The 21,811-nt window shown below is 39.0% G+C and overlaps 2 protein-coding genes and 2 long non-coding RNA genes across 8 annotated transcripts in view; 2 read left to right on the top strand and 2 right to left on the bottom strand.

Moving 5' to 3' along the window:
- Positions 1-4,255: 4,255 nt before the first annotated feature.
- spa17 (sperm autoantigenic protein 17) lies at positions 4,256-15,514 on the bottom strand. Of its 5 annotated transcripts, XM_034867379.1 has the most exons (8): positions 15,369-15,463; positions 15,278-15,284; positions 14,886-15,081; positions 14,725-14,804; positions 14,582-14,625; positions 11,249-13,175; positions 6,673-6,874; positions 4,256-5,237 (listed from the first exon to the last, which is right to left on the bottom strand). In XM_034867379.1, the coding sequence occupies exons 3-8, from the start codon at positions 15,037-15,039 to the stop codon at positions 5,182-5,184; spliced, it is 2,463 nt and encodes an 820-aa protein (XP_034723270.1). In that variant the 5' UTR covers positions 15,040-15,081; positions 15,278-15,284; positions 15,369-15,463; the 3' UTR covers positions 4,256-5,181. The 5 variants fall into 5 exon arrangements, with proteins under 5 accessions (XP_034723270.1, XP_034723266.1, XP_034723268.1 ...); XM_034867375.1 differs by lacking the exon at positions 15,278-15,284 and having other exon boundaries at positions 15,369-15,514; XM_034867377.1 differs by lacking the exon at positions 15,278-15,284 and having other exon boundaries at positions 6,719-6,874; positions 15,369-15,514.
- A 93-nt stretch (positions 15,515-15,607) lies between these two features.
- LOC117942071 lies at positions 15,608-18,976 on the bottom strand. Its single transcript, XM_034867380.1, has 10 exons — positions 18,777-18,976; positions 18,329-18,631; positions 18,084-18,137; positions 17,936-17,971; positions 17,736-17,852; positions 17,592-17,616; positions 17,453-17,493; positions 17,319-17,369; positions 17,086-17,198; positions 15,608-15,859 (listed from the first exon to the last, which is right to left on the bottom strand). Exons 1-10 carry the CDS (start codon positions 18,823-18,825, stop codon positions 15,728-15,730), a joined length of 921 nt encoding a protein of 306 aa, XP_034723271.1. The 5' UTR covers positions 18,826-18,976; the 3' UTR covers positions 15,608-15,727.
- Positions 18,977-19,690: 714 nt separating this feature from the next.
- Positions 19,691-20,812, top strand: LOC117938690. Its single transcript, XR_004655469.1, has 4 exons — positions 19,691-19,738; positions 19,876-19,990; positions 20,206-20,293; positions 20,642-20,812. It is a non-coding gene; the product is annotated as an uncharacterized LOC117938690 (long non-coding RNA).
- Positions 20,813-21,222: 410 nt separating this feature from the next.
- The window catches only part of LOC117942565, a 1,195-nt gene continuing 606 nt past the window's right edge, over positions 21,223-21,811 (top strand). The window contains exons 1-2 of the long non-coding RNA XR_004656156.1: positions 21,223-21,405; positions 21,506-21,607. This is a non-coding gene — a long non-coding RNA (uncharacterized LOC117942565). The remainder of the gene's footprint in view (positions 21,406-21,505; positions 21,608-21,811) is intronic.

The raw sequence follows: 21,811 nt of genomic DNA, 5'->3' as shown, positions 1-21,811 counted from the left end.
AGCTCAAAGAAAACAAAAAGTTATTTATCTTACCCTTATTTTGTTTTATAAAGCTTCCTGTAACAACTGCTGTTTTTTTTTTTTAAACATTCAAACCCATCAATGGCAAAAAAAAAATGATTTCAGATACTTTGCAAGAATTCCTGCCGAGAAGAATTAATGTACTTCAGCTCTAAGAGGAGCCCACTTCAAGCAATGAAATGTTTGAATTTGAAAAACAACTACCCCCTCCCCCCTTCTTCACCCTCTTTGGCCCACTTTTTGTCACAGTGTGCAAACTCCTTTCTGGACTGGAGCCTCACAATAAACTCACAATTTGTCACTGGGCAACCAACCCTGCTGTTGACCCACACACAAGCACATGCAGCCTTGAAGCATTTTGCTGCTAGATGCTAAGGTAGCCTTCAGGTGCATGATCCTTGGTACTACATTCGGAACTGAGAGCTACATGATAATAAGAGCAACACATGAAGGAAACTCATGAACAAGAACGTTGTTGTACCTACTGTGTCCCCTAGGTGGTGTACAATACAACAGTGATGCATCTGGGGGAGTTTCCATCCATGGCAGTTTATCAACAGCGCTGGCCATGATTTGACATTGAAGTTGTGGCTGTCTTGCTACACTCTTGCTCTTTTTTTCCCTTTTAGTTAAGTGTGTCACAGTGTCAAAAGAAAACACCAGGGTCTCTTCAAGAAGGGAAGTCCGACAAAAAAAAAAAAAAGTCTGCAAAAAGTCAAAATACAATAGTTTGAATTAATAAGGATGTTATTGCTTTAGTGTAGACCGTTCTTCTGCCTTCCAATCCACCATCCAGTTTGGAAACACTTTATACTAACCATCACTAATAAATACTAAACCTGTTCTGATGGTTGATTTACTGTTGACAAACAATGGAATGATAATTAATAACTCTTACGGATTATTAGTGTGCTATAATTTGTGTTACTTTACCACTTTATTCATATATCACATTATGTATGCATTAATGATTACCAAATGATTTGTAACATTTAAGAAATCAAGTGCAAACTGTGTGTAAACATTATCTGGATGGCCTTTATAAAGTTACAACTGATCATAACAATACCTTGTTAATAATACATGCTTTGTAAAGCATATATATACAAGATTTAGACAGCTGTTCTTAGTGCACTAATAATCAAATAATCAAATCTTTTATAAAAAGATTTAATGAGGCCAAATTAATGACACTCAATGCTGTAAACAATGTTTTAACCATTAGCTGATCATTATAAGTTGCCACTTCATAATAGCATCCAACTAATGTTTACAGATAGTTTAAAAAACAATTATTAACAATTGATAATAGATGGTAGATAGAAACTATTGGTGTAAACTCATTATTAATATAATAAATTGTAAAATTACTTATGATTAATAAACAACATAAATCATCATTTCATTTATTGTCTTTTTAACAGTTAGCTATTAAACCTTGTGTTGTCTTCCTGAAGACCACGCAGCTTTTTGTCATTCTGGGTCAAAATGAAAACCTTTTTTTTCACAATGTTTTGGTCGTTTTTTTTGGCTTTTTTGATGTTTTGAAGCTTTTTTTGTCACTTTTTCCAATGTCCTCGTCAATTTCTTGTTCTTTTACATTGTTATTGTTCTTTTTTAATCAAGTTTCTGAAGCTTTTTCTGACTTTTTTGTAAATGTAAATGTGCTGTATTTATATAGCGCTTTTCCAGTCTTAACAACTGCTCAAAGCGCTTTTACATCTACAGGAAACATTCACCATTCACACACATTCATACACTGTGGCCGGGGCTGCCGTACAAGGTGCCACCTGCTCATCAGATAAACATTCACACACATTGACACTCCGATGCGCAGCACCGGGGGAAACTTGGGGTTCAGTGTCTTGCCCAAGGACACTTCGACAATGACTGCAGGGGCGGCGATCGAACCACCAACCTTCCAATTGGCAGACAACCGCTCTACCACTGAGCCACAGCCGTCACTTTGTCTTTTTTTTGAAGTATTTCTTGTTTTTTTCCCCCACGTTCATGTAATGTTTGAAGCATTTTTATCACTCTTTTAACATTATACATGATATATATGATAAAATCTAATAAAATACCCAAATAAATTGAAAGGGTTCAACTGATAATTTATTTTACACTAAAGAACATTGTAGTGAACCATCCACATTATATTTCTTTGGCCAATTTGTTGAAATAAAACCATATATTATCACCACATGCATCTATTTGTGTTACCTCAATCATTTCATCTGTGTTCCAATGTGTCCTGGAAATTCAAGCTTGCATGCATTGATTTTTTTTGAGCGTTTTGTTTGACAACAAATGGAGGTTTTATGCGTAGGAGGAATCATGGTTAATAGAAAACTCCAGGAATGTGGGAGCGGCTGCTGTTCACCATCACTCCCCCAGAGCTCAGGCTCCTTTGTAGTGGCCCATCAAAGCCAAACCTCTCCCCTCCACCTCTGCCCTCGATAAAAGCAGCACCTCCCTCTTCCTCTGATCTTCTAACACACACTCTGAATCAATGGGGACTCTTTTCACTCAATACAGGAAGAGAGAGGAGCACAGGCGGGGCCTGTGTGTCTCAGTCAGTTTGGGTGCTTGTGTTGTCCCTGAAACCATTACCATGTTTGATCCACAACAAGTCTGATGTCATCCCATGTGACTCAGATATACACATTTGACAAAATGTATCTTAAAGATGTGATACACCACGATGCCAATATCACATATTTTGACTGTGATTCTTTTATCTTACTCTGTAACTGATGGGGATCTATCAGGAGTTGTTTAAGCAGCTGCAACATTTAAGTTATTTCATTACTGTTGAACTGTGTACCCTACTTGGTATTAAAGATACTGTATCTCCTGAGATGTTGATGCCAGTGGCCAGTGGCACAATCACTGGAAAGCAGATAATTCTGCCCCCTGCTGTTTTCTTTTGGCTTATTCATATCTAATTATCACCCAAGAGACCAGAAAGAACTTTTCTCTCTGACAAGCCGTCTGAGAAACAGCACAAACCAAGCAAGCAGATCTTACACATGCTCTACTCTTAAAATAGCCCATGTTCAGCTTAAAAGAGACAATGCTATCAATTTTTGTTTCACCGTGGCAAGTTTAAGGCCGCGCTTCTCAAACTCGCACTCTCACATGACTCACTTGACTCACGTAAGGATGCTTTAGCTTGTTTGTGGAAACCTGTCTTTTTCCTCACTCTCAGAATTCAATCTACAACACAAAGTGGGTGTTGTGCTATGTTTAAAGGTGTGCAGAATATTGATTGTTCACCCACAGTCATTAAAGAGACAGGAGAACATGGCCATGGCACCTCTGGGACTGAGTAGGAGAAAAGAGAGATTTGGTCCATATAAAACCCGTAGAGGATGTTTATGAGAGTGTGGCGGAGGAGGAATGTCAGCCTGAGAAGGAAGTGGTTTGCACACTGTTTGCAAAAAACCACAGAGAGCAAGACTCATCTTGACTGTCCCATCTCTACAGCTGGTGACACAGTCAGCAACGCCTGTGTATGTGTGCACGAGAGCAAATGAGTGACTTGATGGGGATCTGCATACTAAACTATGGGTTGTGTTTTTCCTGTGTGAGAATGCATGAGCAGTTTGAGTTTGTGCAGAGTGCTGTATGGCTCAGATGTGTGTAGGTGGGCTGAGTGGGAGCACTAGGAGACTGAAGATGCTCTAGCTTAGCAAAGTAAGACAAAGCACAAATTGCGTTGCTTCCTTGGGGATTTAAACAGCCTTATTGCAATAAAGATAGATATATAAAAAAGGTATGACCAAATATCCAACAGGTGCACACATCACAGTGGTGAAGCTGTTCACATCAATGCACTGTTGATAGGATGAATACATTTTATAATGTTATACATCCAATGCACACAATCTCGTTATTTAAACAGCCCTATCAAATGTCTATTAGTATGAGTAAAACCCCAACTAATTCGTCTAGTGTAATTGGCAGTTGTAAAATGAGAAATGCACAGTTTTATGGAATGAATTATTCATGGGATTCCTTGTGCAAGAGAGCCACACAGGAGACAAAGCATTGCTTTAGCTTCATGGAAACTGCTCTCTCTAATTAGCAGCCTTGCTTACGTTGCAGAGACAAAAGAAAAAAGGGCAGCTTTGGTTGCTGTAATGTTGTACAAAAATCTTAACTTTATCAATGAGGAATAGAAATGGAAGTGACAGACGACAGAAAAGGTTAGTTTCAAACAAACATTTCATTGTATATTTAAGGTGGATTTATTAGTGTAATGACATGACTCTACAGCAAAGTTCAGCAAGGTACTATTCATTTAGTTAGCATGATGACTCTACAAACTATGATAATTAATTTCACACACCTGATTTAACATATGTCAAACAAGTTAAATCTACCAACACAACAACAGAGCATATTGAAGTAATGTCTTAAAGGAAAGCTGTACCAAACGCATCTGGAGAAAAATAAAAGTGTTATCATATCACTGCATGCTTACTGTTCTGGAAGATCAGATTTATAGAAAATGCTTGAATAGGTGTAAAAAGAACATACTTATAATATGATCAAAAAGAAAATTGAGGTGCAATCTGAATTAAGTAACTTATTAAAAAGAGCATACATAGCTACTTCACTTCTCTGCGGTTTCAATACTTTTTGTAAGCATGTCAAATAGGTAAATAAAAGTCGAGATACAAGCACATCGTTAACAATGCAAAATAACAAATAATTTAATCCACTAAATATGCAAAGTCTAAAGCAAGTGCTTACAAGGTTTGTACACAGATGGTATGAACCTATCCATCCAACAATAAGCCCTGTTTAGCATTTAGAGGACATTCATTTATCACATTCACAGATCATCATCTAAAAGCTAGCACACTACCAGAAGTTTCACAAGTACATGCAGTGAGTTGCAAATTCTGGGTCAAAGACATTCGTACTGATGAGAGTGCTGAAGAAGCAGAAAAGGAGTGTTGAAGTTCACATATAAATTCACATCACACCCTCAAAACTGTCGGTTCATTCTCTACTGCTAATTTGTATTGAAAAAAAAAAGACTCCTGGGGTAAAAAGGTGTGCCTGAAAGCCAGCCCAGCCAGCTTATGTTAGCCATCTCTCGCTACCTTGCTTCCCTTCTTTCTCTCCATCCAGGTCAGGACAGAGGCGTCACTGCTCTGGCACAGATGTGTCGTCTCTCTCTACTGCCCTCGATCCTCCTGTCTCTAAAAACAGAAACAGGCGAGGCGTAGTTAAATACAGAGCCTGGAAAAAACTGTTTCTGTTAACGCTCTTATCGTCAAGGTTAAAGGATCGGATGCATAGCCACAAACTGTGCGGATACTTGTGGGTGGATCTATAATAAAAACACACTTGAAGAAAACTTGATATCAAGTTGCTGCTTAAGAGAATTCATTTTCAGAGGAGGTGAAACTTTCCATCATGCAAATATCTGTTTGTAGAATAATTTCTAAGTTTTGACGTATTTTGTAGTGCTAAGAACATGGCTTACATTACAGATAAACTCAAAAAGCCCAATTCTATTGTGAAAAGGGGTTCTCCCCCAATGGGAGGGAATGCATGGTTCCATTCCGACAGGTCCATTAATTCTGCTTGGCCTTATGAAGCATTTCCTGCACCTAATGCACCTGGAGCTATAAATACATATCCTACATAAGGATGCAAGGCAGCCAGCAACTGGGTTAAGGAGAATCATTGAAGAGCATCCCTTGTGTCAGCCACATCCCCAAAGAAAATGCTGCTTTGTCTCAAAGAAAAAAGTGACATTTTGAGGGCTGGGAATCTACAGCTTTGTCTTACTTCTTAGTTCTTAGTACAACTTATACTACAATGACTTTGTGTTCTATTTCCCTTTTCAGAGATAAAAAGCATACAATCTAATCTAAGTGTTTCCTCTTCTCAGGAGAAAACAACAAACCATTTTTGGACTAAAAACTGAATACTGAAACCATTTCCGTGTCCCCAGTAGTATAAAATACAAACTAGGAAAACGTGTTTACGATTGGGAGAATGAAACTTGACGATGTTCCAGGTGAACTGAACTCTGACATACACCTTATCTCTCCAGCAATTTAACAATACATCTATCAAGAGATGGATTTATAACCCCTTTAAGAGAGTTATTAATTGAGATATTCCATCATCTGTAGCCGGAGACTGCATGGGTAATTAAATGAGTCACTCGGTTATGTATTGCAGTAATGACACTTGGGATAACCCATAAGGGCCTCTAACAGGTGTATTTAATTATGTATAGCTTTTAAATGGTTTCTTCTCCCGTGTATAATGGTAAATCAGTTTGTGCTCCTGCATCATGCGTTCGGCTCTGAGAAAAGGTCACATTTTCCCTCGAACATCTTATTATGGGACACCTGAAAAAATCTTATGCTCAACCAACACCATGCAGAACATCAAACTAGGCTATACTAGTTATTTTCTTTTTATAGAATATTGAATTGTTCTAACTCTGGGTCTGTATACGGTCAAATAAGCAACTTATGCTCTCCATTGCTTACCTTCCGTCACCTACTGTGGTTACAGCTCCTGATGGGAGACTCCGTTACCATCCTTACAGTCATCGCCATAATGCCTTCTCTGAAGGCATTATGAGACCTTATCCCATGGTTCTACACCACTGACCTGTGCCCCCCTCACTGCCGTTGAGCACATCCCCAGTGCTGCTCACCTCCTCCCCTTCTGCTTTGTCCTCCGGCTTCATCTTCTTACGGGTCATGTGTCCACGGAAGCCAGCCTGGATCTTGGCAGCAGCCCTGTTGGCCTCGGGGTCATCCAGAGGGATGTCCATGATGTCCTCCTCCTCCTGGGGCCGGCTGCACTCCTCCTGCAGAAAGGACCAGAAGTCTATCACAGAAGGGTAGCATACTACATGATCACATGGGTGGGTGTTTTTCCCCCTTGAACATGGCTGGAAGAATCTAACCCTCAACAGATTGCGATACCATATGTTCGTAACTGTACACGCCAAAACACTATCTATTAGACGGTGAGGATTGTGTGCTTGTTGCAGAGTGGCTCACCCTAATTACATGACTTTAACGGGGTTCTTAGTTGGTCACTAACCCACATTGCATCTTTTTTTCCTCTCCTCTGGTCATATAATTCACTGATGTCTGAGTCAGCCTTTTTTGTAATGAATCATCATTGTCTGCTGTGTTTCTTCTCTTTTTTACCATGGAAACTGTTTTTAAAAAAGGTCTAAAACTGCACATTTAGATGACATACGATATAGATTCCCAAATGCATAAGAAACAAGGTTGGTGTACAAATGTGCACAAAATAACTTATTTCTCTGTAATCTGGGCCAAAAAAGGATGATCCAGCACAAATACTACTGTAGTCAACACCAGCAGCCCGTTTAGCGACTGAAAGTACAGCATCCACTGTCCCAAAGGAAACATGGGGGTGTGCGGAAGAGAAATTCTGGCTTGTCATATGTCAGGAGAAAAGTGGCAAGGCTGTCGACAAGTTATGTAAACACCAATTCAAACTCTGTGGTAAACACATCTCATCTACACCCCGTGCTTTGCTTATAGAAACAGATTGACATTTCATACAAAGGCAACCCACAGAACGAGCCCACTGTCATCCCACTGCTTTGGTAAAGCAGTGCATCATGTCTCCAGTGAAACCCCTCCAGTGTAGGAGTGTGACCACCCACCTGTTCAGCCAGCATTCATTAGCCTCTCTGTCTGACTGCTCACTGTGCAGCCAGAATCCAGTTTTTTTTGCAGCAGAGATAACGGAGTACTGCACTGAAATTGGCTGGCTACACACCTTCTCAGGTCTTGTTGTTTTTACTTCCTCAGGGTCTTTCGACTTGTGCTGACAGAAATTGATTTGAAATATTCTGATGCAAATCTCTAATATTATCCACTTAATAGCAAATCCACGAAAATAGCTTTTAAACTGGGCAACATATTACTTCATTTGGTCGTCTTCTGTGAAGAATGTAACATGTGTGAGTTACACTGATTCAAATGGCTAACATAATATATTTTACTCTAGTAAAAGGGACAAAAACACACATGTCAGTATGCAGGTGGAGGGCAAGCAAACACTACCAAATACAATAAGTAACTAACTAACTGTATTACACAATCAACCAAACTGATGAGTGGTTAAAAATGAAATACAGGACTTTATTTTAAAAGTTAATCTGAAGCTTCTACTTACATTGTGACAGTCCATTTCTTACTCTCAGAGACAACTTCAGTCTTCAGGTGAGCTAGTACGACTTGAATGCCTCGAGTTCTATGTGGACCACGCAAAGCTCTCTTTAAATGTGTCTCTGGTACAAAACAGATGCCTCACTGGCTCTTACTAAAAATCACTGTATGTTCAGAAACACCCGCTCATGCACAGAGTGAGAGAGAGACATACAGTCAGAGGGAGAGGAAGAGAATAAGAGGGAGGGAGGGAAAGAGAGACCTCCTCCAAACATGACAGCATGCATTCCATCTTTTGAGTCCCATTAAAGCTGCTGTTCTACTGTGTTCACATTAACATTCAACGAGCACAGCCTAACAACCCAAAGACTAAAGAAAAGTAACTGAAACATATTAAATATGTAGATTATTTCAGTGATTTCAAGTTTGACCGTTTTAAAACACGTCCAAATGATGAACTATACAGTCTGGATGTAAATTAGGAATCCACAGAGTGACTATCACATGCACTGAGCATCATAAAAATTCACAAGTTGCAGTGTTACAACACTAAACTCCACAAATAAAAACAGATGACTAACTTAACGGAAATACTGTGTAAAAAGCCAGATGGTCATAAACAATAAATGCTGACTTTAAATTCTCTTAATAGCGTGAAAATAAAACAGTGTAAGCATCTTGGACTGTTTTACACTCAGAGGTGTTATACATTTATTAGAGGCAGAGTGAGCTAACAACCCTCTCCATCCCTCTGATCCCAGCTGGTATGGCCGCCCACACTCCTTTGCCAGCCTCAGAGACAAGACGGAGAGGCAAACAGAAAACATCCATTTATCTGAGTTATGACAGTAACGCTCTCCTGCTGATTTTCTACCCATTCAAACAATATTTTAAGTTATCCTCACGCTTAATTTCACAAAGATGACTTGCTATATTGATCAAATTACTGTTAATCTGAAGGGACCATTACCACTGTGTAATTCAGTTTACTGTAATCAATCATGGTCTGCTCATATACGCCTCATCATTAATGTTCATACCAGTTTTTATTCTCCAACGAAGATGAAGATATAGAAACATCATTGCAGGCACTAGTAAACGGTGAATTAAAAACATGTAAATAAAAGTAAAAAGAATAGATAAAGCATCCAAGATACTGCCGATAGGTCACTGTTAGAATAGATAGTCTCAATATTGTACGGTATTGTGGTAGCTTGGATTCAACTAAAATCCCTTCAGCCGTTGTATGTTTTATACGTGAAAATACACAAAGTGCTGTTTTACTATTTAATCAGTAAGTTAAAAATTGCTATTAAGGTAGATTGCTGATAGAGATGGTGCCTAGCAACTATCAGCATCACCACCTCCTTTTAATTCCATGACGACACTAAGAGGGAGCAGGATGGTAAGGGGTTACCATGGTAACATACTTAGTACCCCTTCCTACACTCCCCTCTGTGTGTGTTTGGAGTCCTGTTGGTCCAGACATATCAGACAGGGCTAACTGTGACAGCAGTAAAAATGTTAAAGGCCTTAATTCACAAGACAAATTGTCCACTCGGTTTTATATGATGACAGTTTACTGAAGGAAGTTCCAATCTGTGAAGGCTGTGGTGGCTCCCATGAGGAGATTGAAAATAGAACTGACAAAGTAGCAGTATTACAGTTTTATGAGCATGTGTCAGAGCAAAGGCCTCAAACGCCATCAGGAACACGCCCCCATGAACAAAGACACAGATTATGGTGAACTTTGAGACTCAAACTACCATTTCTGCACATTTCAGTTAAGATGATTTTGATTGTAACCTTCTTGATGACATTCAAAGTTTCTTGGAGGAACCGCAATCCAGAAAATTAACTATTTTCAATCACCTATCGCTAGAGGGTCCACAGTAAAAAAATAAGGGGCACGGTTGATCAGACTCGTCCTTGAAGGGTTTATTTATATAGGCTACCTGAGACAGGAATGGGAGCAGAGCAGACTGTAGCTAAAGACACCTATGTCTGAAACTGTCAGAAGATTTATTCTCAGCCTGCTGATACAAGTGGAGGAGAAGTGGTGAGTTGCAACAGCCTCGATTATATTTAAATCATACAAGTTATGGCCATAAATGGTAAACTATCAAAGCTATTTCCTCATTGCAAAACTGTTCATCTATAATGTTAAGGTGTATACAATTGTGTGAAATATGAGGCCTTACTGATGCATACAGTGGCCTGAGAAAGTTTACACACCCATGCTAAAGTTGATTAAGAAAAGGAATAAAAAAACATCTTTTGGAAATTGATCTTAATGCCTTAATTAAGGACATCAATTTTCTCGGTGAATGACTAATATATTGTAAATAAATAAATGTTCTTCCTTGCAATAAAGGGGGCATAAATATACAAACACCTATGTTAAAAGCCCATAGAGGCAGGCACATGTTCTATTTTGAAAGGCCAGTTATTTAATGGATCAGGATATTATGCATCCTGATAAAGTTCCCTTGGCCTTCGGAATTAAAATAACCCACCACATCACATCACACCACACCATACCTAAAGATTGGTATGGGGATTTTCCATAAAATTATCTCTCAATGCAAATAAAACCAGCTATTAAGCTAATTTAAATAACATCATGCTAATCTCTAAGTATGGTGTATGTGATGATGATTATTTTAATTCCAAAGTACAAGGTGACTTTATCAGAATGCATAATATCCTGAATCCATGAAATAACTGGCCTTTAAACATAAAAATGTGCCTGACTCTATGGGGATTTAACATAGTGGTGTGTATACTTATGTAGAACACAAAGAACATTTATTTATTCACAAGACATTATTCATTCACAAAGAAAATTGGTGTCCTTAAAAGGTTGGATTTTCCTAATTGTTTTGAATTAAGGCATTAAGATCAATTTCCAAAAGATGTTTTTTTTTATTCCTCTTTTTAATCAACTTTAGTATGGGTGTGTAAACTTTCTCAAGCCACTGTGTATTGGATTATTATATTCTGTGTTGAGAAGAAGCATCACATTTTACCTTGTCAGCACTCTTGCCTTCAGGCTCTGTGGAGTCTTTTCCAGACCCAAGTGGCCTCTCCTGTCCTTGGTGGTCTGCCGCCGGCCGACCTACCCTTTGAGTCGGGCTGATGCTTCCCTCTTCACACGTTGCTCCACTCTTCTCTTGTATTTCAACCTTTCCTTCTTCCACACGTTCCTCTGCTTCTAAACTCCCCTCCTTTGATATGACCTCTTTTCCTATCATAGTATCTTCTGGCTGTGACTCTACAGGTGTTCTCTGACTCGCCTCGTTCTCCTTTGGTAGATGTTGTGCACTTGTCTCTAAAGTTTCATTCTCCTTCTCAACTGCAGCGGTTGATATATTTGACTGGGTCACTTGTGATGAGGGATTTTCCACATCGCCTTCATCAATTTCTTGATCCTCCCCCATATTATATCCTTCTGTATGTATGTCCTCTTTGTCTCTTCCAACCGTGTCTGTTGTCTCATCTTCTTTGAAGTTAGGGTTGTTTAGATTTGCCTCTTTTTCAGAATCCTCATTCTGTTGAAATTCACCTTCACTTCTCTTCTCATTATCTTCATTTTTGTGATCGGTTTGATCCTCTGGGTTCTCTTTGACTGTCTCGTTGGTGGGCTGATGTGATACTGAGCTGATGATTCTAACACCTTCATGCTTCTCATCATCATCCTCATCCTCACTATCATTTAAATTAGAATCATTTGTGTCCACCTTCTCCGTCATATCAGATGCGTCGTGCTGACTTTTCATTCCACCCCATTCAGAGTTCGCTTCCTTTTCAACTCCAATCATTTCAGGTTCATCATGGTCTAGTGTGCTAGATATGTATTGGCCTGTTGCCAAAGCAGTAGGCTCTTCTGACTCTTCCTCCCGTTGCGTTTCTGATACCTTATCCTGTGAGACCTCTATAAAGCCCTCTTCCCCTTGCTGTTTCTCCTCAACCTCTTGAACATCTTCAAAGCTGATCTCAACCAAGGACTCCTCCTTTGTGACAACATTACTGTCTATACCACCCTCTACATAAGCTACACTTTCATGTATCGCACCAGAAGAAGCCTCAGCCTCTAGTCCTTCCTCCTCCTTTGTTAAATCTATCTGATCTTCTGCTTCTTGTTGACTGCTCTCATGGATTTCAAATTGAGACAATGACTGAGCAAATGTTTCCTCAGATTGGGGTTTTGAGCTCTCCTCATCAATGACATTTGTATCATCTTCAGCAGTGACTCCTTCCATTGTTTTTTCTGTTCCTCTGAGCTCTGTAGCACACACATTAACATCAGAATATGGAAAGACCTCAACAGGTTCTTCAACGTCAGCATTTTCCTCTTCTTCTGGGTCTACAATGTCCTCATCAAAAACTACAATCACCTGTTCATCACCTCCCTCCTCTTCTGGCGTTCCTTGCTCCTGAGCACGCACATCTACATATGAAATCCCTCTGAATGATAACACGTCAGGGGGCTCTAGCTCAGACTGAGATATATCCTGGTCTGAAGCAGAATTGATGTCAATTCTATCAGCTGCCCTGTCAACTTGATCTAATGTAGTTAATTTTGGTTCTTTCTCCTCCTCTGCCCCAATCAGCTCATCTGGCTGTCCATCTGCAGCTGCGATCAAGTTGACTGATTTGTCTTCTGAATGTCCCATTCCCACTGAAATAACACCTTTCTCTGTTAAATCGTGATTTTCTTCTTCTTCTTCTTCTTCTTCTTCTTCTTCTCCATCATCATCATCATCATCATCAACATCTTCTTCTTCTTCTTCTTCTTCTTCTTCTTCATCATCATCATCATCATCAACATCTTCTTCTTCTTCATCTTTGCTTTCAGTTAAATCAACCTCTTCAGAGACTTTTGTGGTGGAAAGATTTGAAGGTTCTGCTGAATGACTGGATTCATCTTCAGGTTGAGACTCACATGATTTTTCTCTAAAAAAAAGTACCAATCACAATGTAAGACTTAAGGTGATGAATGTTGAATATGACTGGGAGGGGATTTAAGTGATAATGGTGATTTAAGAGACGATTCTTAAAAACAATACATAGTCATAATGCTACTGTGACTGTAGTCCTGCAGCTGTTGGCCTCTTGTCCTTTAGTCCTGCCCTTTCTTCTCACACTTGACACTGCTAACCTGAAAGTACTCTTAATACACAGGTGACCTTCAAAAATGTATGATTAATTCCAAGCATTAAAAAAATGACACCTTCCATGAGCTTGGACAATGCATTGTTCCAACCACATTGGTGGCTGAGCTGTTGAGTGATTGTGCTATATAATACTGCTTAAAGGGAGAGTTCACCCCAAAATGGAAATTACATTTATTTCCTCTTAATAATTTATAATAATAATATACTAATAATGAACATAGATAGTTTTGTTGTGAGTTGCCCAGTGTTGGAGATATTGTCCATAGAGATATCTGCCTTGACTCGAATATAATGGAACCAGATGGAACTCTGTTTGTGGTTTTTAAAGCCCCAGAAATCATGACCCGGTCACTCAAGATATTGCACGGACCGGGTTGTGAGCAGTTTTACTTTGAATTATTTTCTTTCTAGGAAACTACAACTGCCAACCGTATCACCATGTAGAAGACCTTTGTGGTTTTACATTGCAGGCTTGGGGTAGTATATAGCTAACTGATACTGCTAGCTCAGCTGAGCTAACAAACATCACAGCTCTGCCGAAAAGAATGCTGTCATTTACATCTTGCACTGTCATGATCATGAACCTCTCTTGCATGAGTATGCAAGGTGATACTGTTGATGATCTTGAATAATGCAATCTGAGTCATGATTTTTGCCACATTGCAGTTGAGTTTTTTTTTTAAATGTATTATTTTGGGGCTTTCAGCACCACAAGCAGAGTACAATCTAGTTCCATTATACTGGAGAGAAGGCAGACATCGCTACTGCTGATATCTCCAACACTGGGCAATTCACACCAAAACAATCTAGTTTGTTAAATAGCGCTACATTTAGAGAATAAATATAAATAAATAAATATGTATTTTGGATAATAGGGTAAATAGGGTTCAAGATTGTGCACATTTTTTCTTCCAAATTCTACTTCCTCATTTTCCTAATCAGGACAAACAAACAAACAAACAACAACCACATCTACAGAATACCTCACACAGCAACTCCAGATGTACACCTTATAGTATTAAACATGAAAAATATATTTTATTTTAATTCTCATTACTACTTCTTTTATTTTAATACTCATTGCTTCTTTGCTTGTCACTTATTACTATTCTTTCCCTCATGTCCATCCTCTCCCTCTCCTGCTGATCTTCCTGGCTGTTGATAGCACAATAAGATGAGACTCACTTGGGAACGGTCACCTCTGTTGCAGGCTCTTTTTCAGCACCAGGCTGTTGGGAAGGAAGAGGTGTAATGGTAAATAAACGTATTGACAAACAGAAGAAAATGTATAGGTGTAATGACAGCTGTGACTTTGATTTAGTTAGTACCCCAGTATCCTTGAATGCATGGTTGTTATAGAATCTATCTTCCAGTTTAGCAGCCCAGGCAGAAGGGTCCATGCCACTATCTACAAGAAAGACCAATCAATTATTTGACAGCAGTTAACGGCATCGGTCTCACTTTTGCCACATGCAATTTTTCAACTTGCCTTGTCTTTGTTTGAGAAGAGCATCGAAGTACTGTGCAGCATATTTAGGAATATCTTCAGGCTGGTCTCGCAGGACTTCTTTGGCCAGCCCCTCCAGGATGGTACCAAATCCTCGCGGGACCCGGAGGTGATTGTTGGAAAAAGGTACTGACATTTTTTTGTGGTTGGATACACTGGGACGGAACTTCTGTGATAGCTATAGGGTTAACCGACCAGGAGAAGTCGAAGGGTTTCTCAGTAATTTACTTTCTTCCTGATGTGTAGAAGAGGAAAAAAACTAGGTAACACTGGGAACTTTTCACAGAATAAAGCGTTTGTGACGACAGTTATTTATAACGTCAACACTAGCTTTAGCTAGTTAAATAGAGTACCGTTAGCTAGGTAGTTGTCACACACTAGCTAAATTGCTAAAACTTACGTTATAAATTTAGCAAGATTTAGAACATGTCAAAACATAAGTAATTAGTTAGCTAGACATGTTACCTGAAATGACTCGCACTCCGTATCCACCTTTAACATTACTTATGAATGTTTTAGCGATAGCTAACAATAGTTAGCTAACGTTACTGCGTTTTGTTGATAACTGTTTCTAGGCAACGGTTGTAAGGTCAATTACGGACACTGACGAGGCTCAAATGTCATGAAACTCACAGAAAGGAATGACTTTATTGGATAACAATGCGGGTTCATTACAATCACAGAACACACCACAACAAAAAAGGCTAACGTTGCATATAAAAAGGCATTACTGAAATAAAAAATACAGATAAAATGTAGCATGTATAACTAAAAACAGACGTGTTTCTCTTCTCCCTCTCCGTTTCCAGCAGCAACGAACCCAGTCAGGCATATGTGATGACTGCATACTCAGAGTTGGTGCTCATCTTACGGCTGACCTCTCTGGGCTGGGGGACATGCAGTCTGTCAGCTGAACGTGAGGCCTGCAGGTGAGACCTTGATTCCTCTCCCCACCACTGGAGGAGAAGCAGAGAAAACTCATGACGTTCGCATGTTGAGAATAATGAATGTCGCAAGTTGTTTGGTTTTTTTTTGGGGGGGGGGGGGGGGGGTGGTGCTTTCCTAGTTAGGCTCAGTAGCATGGAGTAAGGTCTTGCAATAACTACCCCATTAACACGCAATGTGTAGGGAACGTTAGTCTATGGGTCTCCAAAGGTTAGTCCGAACAAAACCAAAAACTAACGTTTATAGACATAGGTTCTGAATTCCTATTATCATAAGCCTACTGATAGACAAACGTGGTTGTATTATATGTTGTATTTCAAAGTGACCACAATACATGCATTCTGAGCAACCACTTGTTTTACTCCCAAATAATGTATTAGGTTTACGTATAGATTAACCTTGCAATCTGCAGATTATGTGTAAACCAACATTAAAATTAATGACAATAAAAAAAGTATAACTTGGTTAACATTTAAACAACACATCAATTTAGTTAACAGTTTTTTAGAAGACCTAGCTAACTAAACTAATACAATGTAATTCAGCACCTTTGCAAGAAACGTTACCTTCATGAAGGTTATAATCAGTTTTTAGAGAGGTGTTGATTAAAGTTTATGGTAATTTTGTTTGTTGTGTCTGCCTCCTTGTAAACCAACAGCAGTAAACTATATGAGACCACCATATAACATAGGTGTCAGGCCTGTTGCCTCTGTGTAGCAGTTTCTGTTCTCTCTCTCTCTCTCTCTCTCTCTCTCTCTCTCTCTCTCTCTCTCTCTCTCTTTGTCTTAATTGCAAGGGTGGAGCCAGGTGTGTGTCAGTTAGGTGTCTGGCTGCTTCTCATCAGCCACAATCAACCTCTGCTTCATACACTGGTTATCCTCTGCATTCAGGATCAGATCAGATAGACAAATCTTTACAAGTTTGGCTCGTTCGATTCCCTGGATCAAGCCGCCAGCCTGCTCTGCCTTGCTCGCATTACTTTGGATAAGCCCCGAGGGAAATCTGGCCTTTGCACACTTGAGTACATTCTAATAAACCTTATCCTTTACTCTTTTTGTACTGTCTGCATTTGGGTTCTATTAGTCATTCCCACAACAACAGACATTATTTACCTGTTTTTAGATTCATACGTGATCTAGATTTGCTCTTAGAACAGAGGAGACTAAACTATCGGAGGACTTTGGGATTCAGTAAGTTAAAAGTGAACAAAATATTGACTCTGAAGTCCAGCCCTCACCTCTTTTTGATCTCCAGGAGTCAAGTAACCAACCTGGGTGAGCTCTGGTGTGCTTACACCTCGGACAGTGATCATTATGTCAGCGTACGGAACCTCAGTGTCACTCTCGTTATCTGGGCAAAAGAAAATATTCAATATATCAGTTATTGTCATTGCCAGTCTTTTTTTGCACACCATGATGCTGGATCACTAAAACAACAAGCGTGGTGCTGCTAATCCAGAGTTGATCTCACCTGGTGTAGGAATCCTCAAAGTCACTCTTTCACTTTGTGTTGACATTGTCCCTGGGGAATATGACAGGTATTATTGGCAGGACTGCATTTGGAGACTATAGTCTTGCACTTTTTTTAATATTTAAACTGTTTACCCTTCACTGGTGAGAGGACAGCATGGGGAGGTAGTGGTGACCTGATACAAGTGCATATAAATAAAGACTTTAGCAAAATATATATTTTTGAAGTTAAAACACAGATTTCCCCCAATAGTTGTTATTAAATTGTACTCACCCTGACCTTGACACAACAGGCTCTCCTGGAATGTATGACAATATTAACACAATATTAGAGATGAAATTGTGTGTATTCCCTATTCACAAAAGTCTTACTTTTTTACAGCCAATTAATGAAAATAGTGTAATATTTTGTGATCACCTTTCTCATTCCAACTCTGTCTGTTCCGGTTCAGACATAAGTAAACAGCCAATGCTGCAAGCACCATGGCTACAGCAACGGTAACTGTTGCTAAAACCTTAATTCCAGTAAATTCTCCTGTTAACATGGAAACAACGTTAACCTGGATTGCATTAACATTATCTACCTTCATAAACGCAGCATTATGTACTGCATCTCACCTCCACTTGATTCTTTTGGCTTAGCGGGAAGAGATGCTGTGAAATGTAGAATAAACTGTGTATATATCAAAAGTAATCTAGCAAGATAACAATGTTACAATTGTAAGATATTTATCTGACATTTTAATTAAACATTCAAGGTCCTCACCATTTTTAGTTTTAGTATTTGGGGTAATCGTCCAGTTTGGGGCACTTGTTTGAGCTGAAAAATGCACACAAAAAAACATTGAAATTAAATCTAGTTCAGGCTTTGCAGTGAGTGTTGTTGCTTTCTAAAAGAATTTCTAAAGACTGACTGACTATATATATATATATATATATATATATATATATATATATATATATATATATATATATACACACTGTATATGAGAGAGATGTTCATACAATAACCTTCAAGTTGCAGTAAAACAATGCGCTCTGTTTTCTGTGGAAGTTGAGGGTCGTCTGTGGCTACCGTGTAGCAGGTGTAGTTCTTGAGATCTTCACTGGACACATTTGATAGATGAAAGGACATTGTACACAATCTGCCTTTGATTGATGTCCCGTGACAGCCAGTGTTGTCCGACGTTTTACTCCAACAGCCACGAACAAATCCACCGGAGCAATTGTAGGTGCAGTTCAATGTTAGAGAGTCTCCTAACGCTACAGCCACGGAATCAACAGGCATCTTCATATTAATACAGGTCACAAAATCTGCAAAAAGGGGACATTGTATGAGCCTTACAGAAATAAACGTTAAATTAAAATACAGAACACATTTTTATAGATGCATGCATTATGGAAAACATGCACACATATTTATAACAGTTAAATGCTGAAGTCTAGTCCAATGACTTACCTTGTGTCACCCAAAAAAAGAGCAGAGTAAAGTGGACTGAGATCATCATTGTTGCTTTGATTACTGCTTCCTCAAAACATGCAACCAAATATCTTGTGCTCACGTAGTTTGTGGGTGCATGCACCTGCAGAAATGCTGAAATACCCACATATATGTTCCAACCCTTTAGTAAGGGTACAGGAAGTGGTATACAACAGGATTTGGAGCTGTGTTAAAAAAATAATTCATAAGTTTCCATATGTTGCACCTGACTTCCTGCAGGTAAAAACACAACTTATTCTCAAACATAGAGATACACAAATGACACAGTAACATATTGAATCAAGCAAATATTAGTAATGTATTAATAGTGCAAAGCATACATTTTTTAAAAAATATAATACTGATGCACCATTGTAGCTTGCACTCCGCTTAACAAAGGATGTCTGGCATTAATTTTCCACTAACGTTAAATAATTCGTTTAGAAGTCCTCACACTTTGAAGGCAAAAGGGGTCTTTGTGATAAAGCTTGTGGATTTGTTAGATTCCAGAAACTCTTCAGATTTTCATCTGTCTCATTCTTCTCTTTAAAACCTAATTGAATTACAGAGGTAACATAAATAAGTGAAGTAACCCACTCCCAGAGACAATATCTAGGTTAGCCTTAGCACGTACTCATGCATTATGGAAGTAGTGGTACAGTTACAGAACATCATCGCACTCCATTATCGGCTAGAGCAATCACATGGGACTCACATTTCATGCTCTTGTTTCACTTTCAGTGACTGAGGGCCTCTCACTTTCATGCATTTAAACAAACTGTCCTGTAGGCTCAGACCAAGCAGTCTTGAATGAAAATACAAACAATAAAAATAACCAGCGTGGACTTCAGTGATAATGTGTTTATGGAAAGTAATGCACCTTTTCTGTTTTTCAGCTTCATGGATTTTTCTGCATCTGACACAATCTGGACTTGCCTCAGGTAAGAGCAATTGAAAGTTAAAAGTGCTAGTTTTTTAATTTAACAAATTGAGCTTATTTAAGAAAACCAATACCATATTGACTAGACGGTCAAACAAACATATTAACTAATGACTGATATTAATTTATATTCGTAAGAATCAGCTGAAGGGAGTGCAGAACTCCCCCTCTCTGAAGAGACAGACATTGCTCAGTGTCCAGAGGGAAAATACTTCTCCCACCAGCTTTGTTTGGAGTGTCCCTCTGGTCATTTGTAAGTCATTAACCATTTTTGAAATCACTAACATGTAATTTTACTGTGTACGGTACACTATGAAAATACATCAATGCAACTTTAATATAAAAATACATTATTACTTTTAATCACATGTAATCATTTGAAATAAGATTAAAAATTAAATGTGTTTAATGAGACGTTTAACTGTAATATAGATACTACATTACTATAATTTGTTTTATTTGTTTTAGTTGTACTGGCAATGTATCTGCACCTCATAGATGTCCAGCAGGAACATTCAACCTCTACACAGGGAAAAGTAGTATCAGTGACTGCAAGGTAAAAGGGCGGCTGTCGATAACTTACAATTATCATACAACAAAGCTTTCCTTTGTGCCATTCTTTGAAAGCCAAAGAAATATTGCATATGTTATATGCTTAAGATGTTTTTTTGAGTAATGAACCCGATTCACAGGCATTTTTTACTTAATATAATAAGACTTGTCATAGCAAGAAAAACAATAAAGCAAAGGTGGAAGTAATAATAATAAGGTCTTCAACTTAAGCTTCACTTCACATTTTTCCCTTTAGCGTGTGCGTTTATACCTATGTACCTCAAATATTGTCCCTGATGCAGTGCGACAGGGGGTTGTACTGTTGTCTTTACTCATTTCTTTATGTTTACAGCCTTGTTTTCCAGGTCTGATCAGTGCAGTGGACAAAGTGGACTGTAGGCTGTGTCCTGCAGGTTTCTCATGCGATCCAGCCAATGGGACTCTCTCTTTATGCCCCCCAGGACAGCATTCCCCAGAGGGGGTCCTACAGTGTCTGACATGCCCTGTAGATTCCATCTGCACGTCTGGATTTCCTAGTAAGGTAACAACAGCAGACTTTTTCCAATTCCAAATCCAATTAAGAGAACAACGTCTAGTTTGCCATTGTAAATTGTTGGTAAAGTGTGCCTAAAAATTAATCAAAGTAATATGCTTTATTTCCTTTATTTTTTATTCATCTCTTACATGTGCTTACAGTGTGGGCCTGGCAAAGAGCCCAACGTAGATCACACTCTGTGCAATGACTGTCCCCCGGGCTTCTATTCCACTGTGTGCACTGTCCAGTGCCTGCAGTGTCCAGCAGGTATTTCAATAAAAATTAGCATTATCTAATTGGCTCTTAATGCAGTGTTTTGATATATAAGTGTCATCTGCCTGCCATAGGAGGTTACTGTCCAGATAGTGGGATGTCACAGCCGCTCCCCTGTCCTCCTACATGGTCCTCCACACCTGGGCAGACTTACTGCCGTAGCTGTAATGATACTTCTTTGCCGTGTGGGAGAGCTGTGGCCCCCCGCTGGAGCCAGCATGCCCACAGGTCTGGTCAAACGACCACCTGTCGACCAGGAACATACAAAGACTCAAGGGAAGAGTTAGAATGTGTGGTCTGTCCAATAGGTGAGCGTTCATTTCTACATACAACATTTATGTTACTGTCCTTCTGGAAGAAGCTTGATATGTTTTTGAGACATTGAGAACGTGTTTTTCTTCACCTCAGGTCATTACTGTGTGGGTGGTGTAGCTGTACCCTGTCCTGCAGGGACTTATGGTCCAAAAGAAGGTCTGCAGAGACTGAGAGACTGCACAATCTGTCCTGCAGGTAGTGTATTGATTATTTTTGGCAAACTTTTATAAATTGTTATACTCACAGTTTCACAGCCAAAGACTGCAATAGGTGCAATCATATCAGTATAATTTTGTGTAACCCTAAACTTACCAAATCAGATAAATTGTTTCATGTGTGTGTGTGTATGTGAATATACTGTCTGTATATGTGTATATATATGTGTGTGTGTATATATAT

The sequence above is a fragment of the Etheostoma cragini genome, chromosome 3 (assembly GCF_013103735.1).
Source record: "Etheostoma cragini isolate CJK2018 chromosome 3, CSU_Ecrag_1.0, whole genome shotgun sequence".
Lineage (NCBI taxonomy): Eukaryota > Metazoa > Chordata > Actinopteri > Perciformes > Percidae > Etheostoma > Etheostoma cragini.
This window is presented reverse-complemented; position numbering and strand designations above follow the sequence as displayed.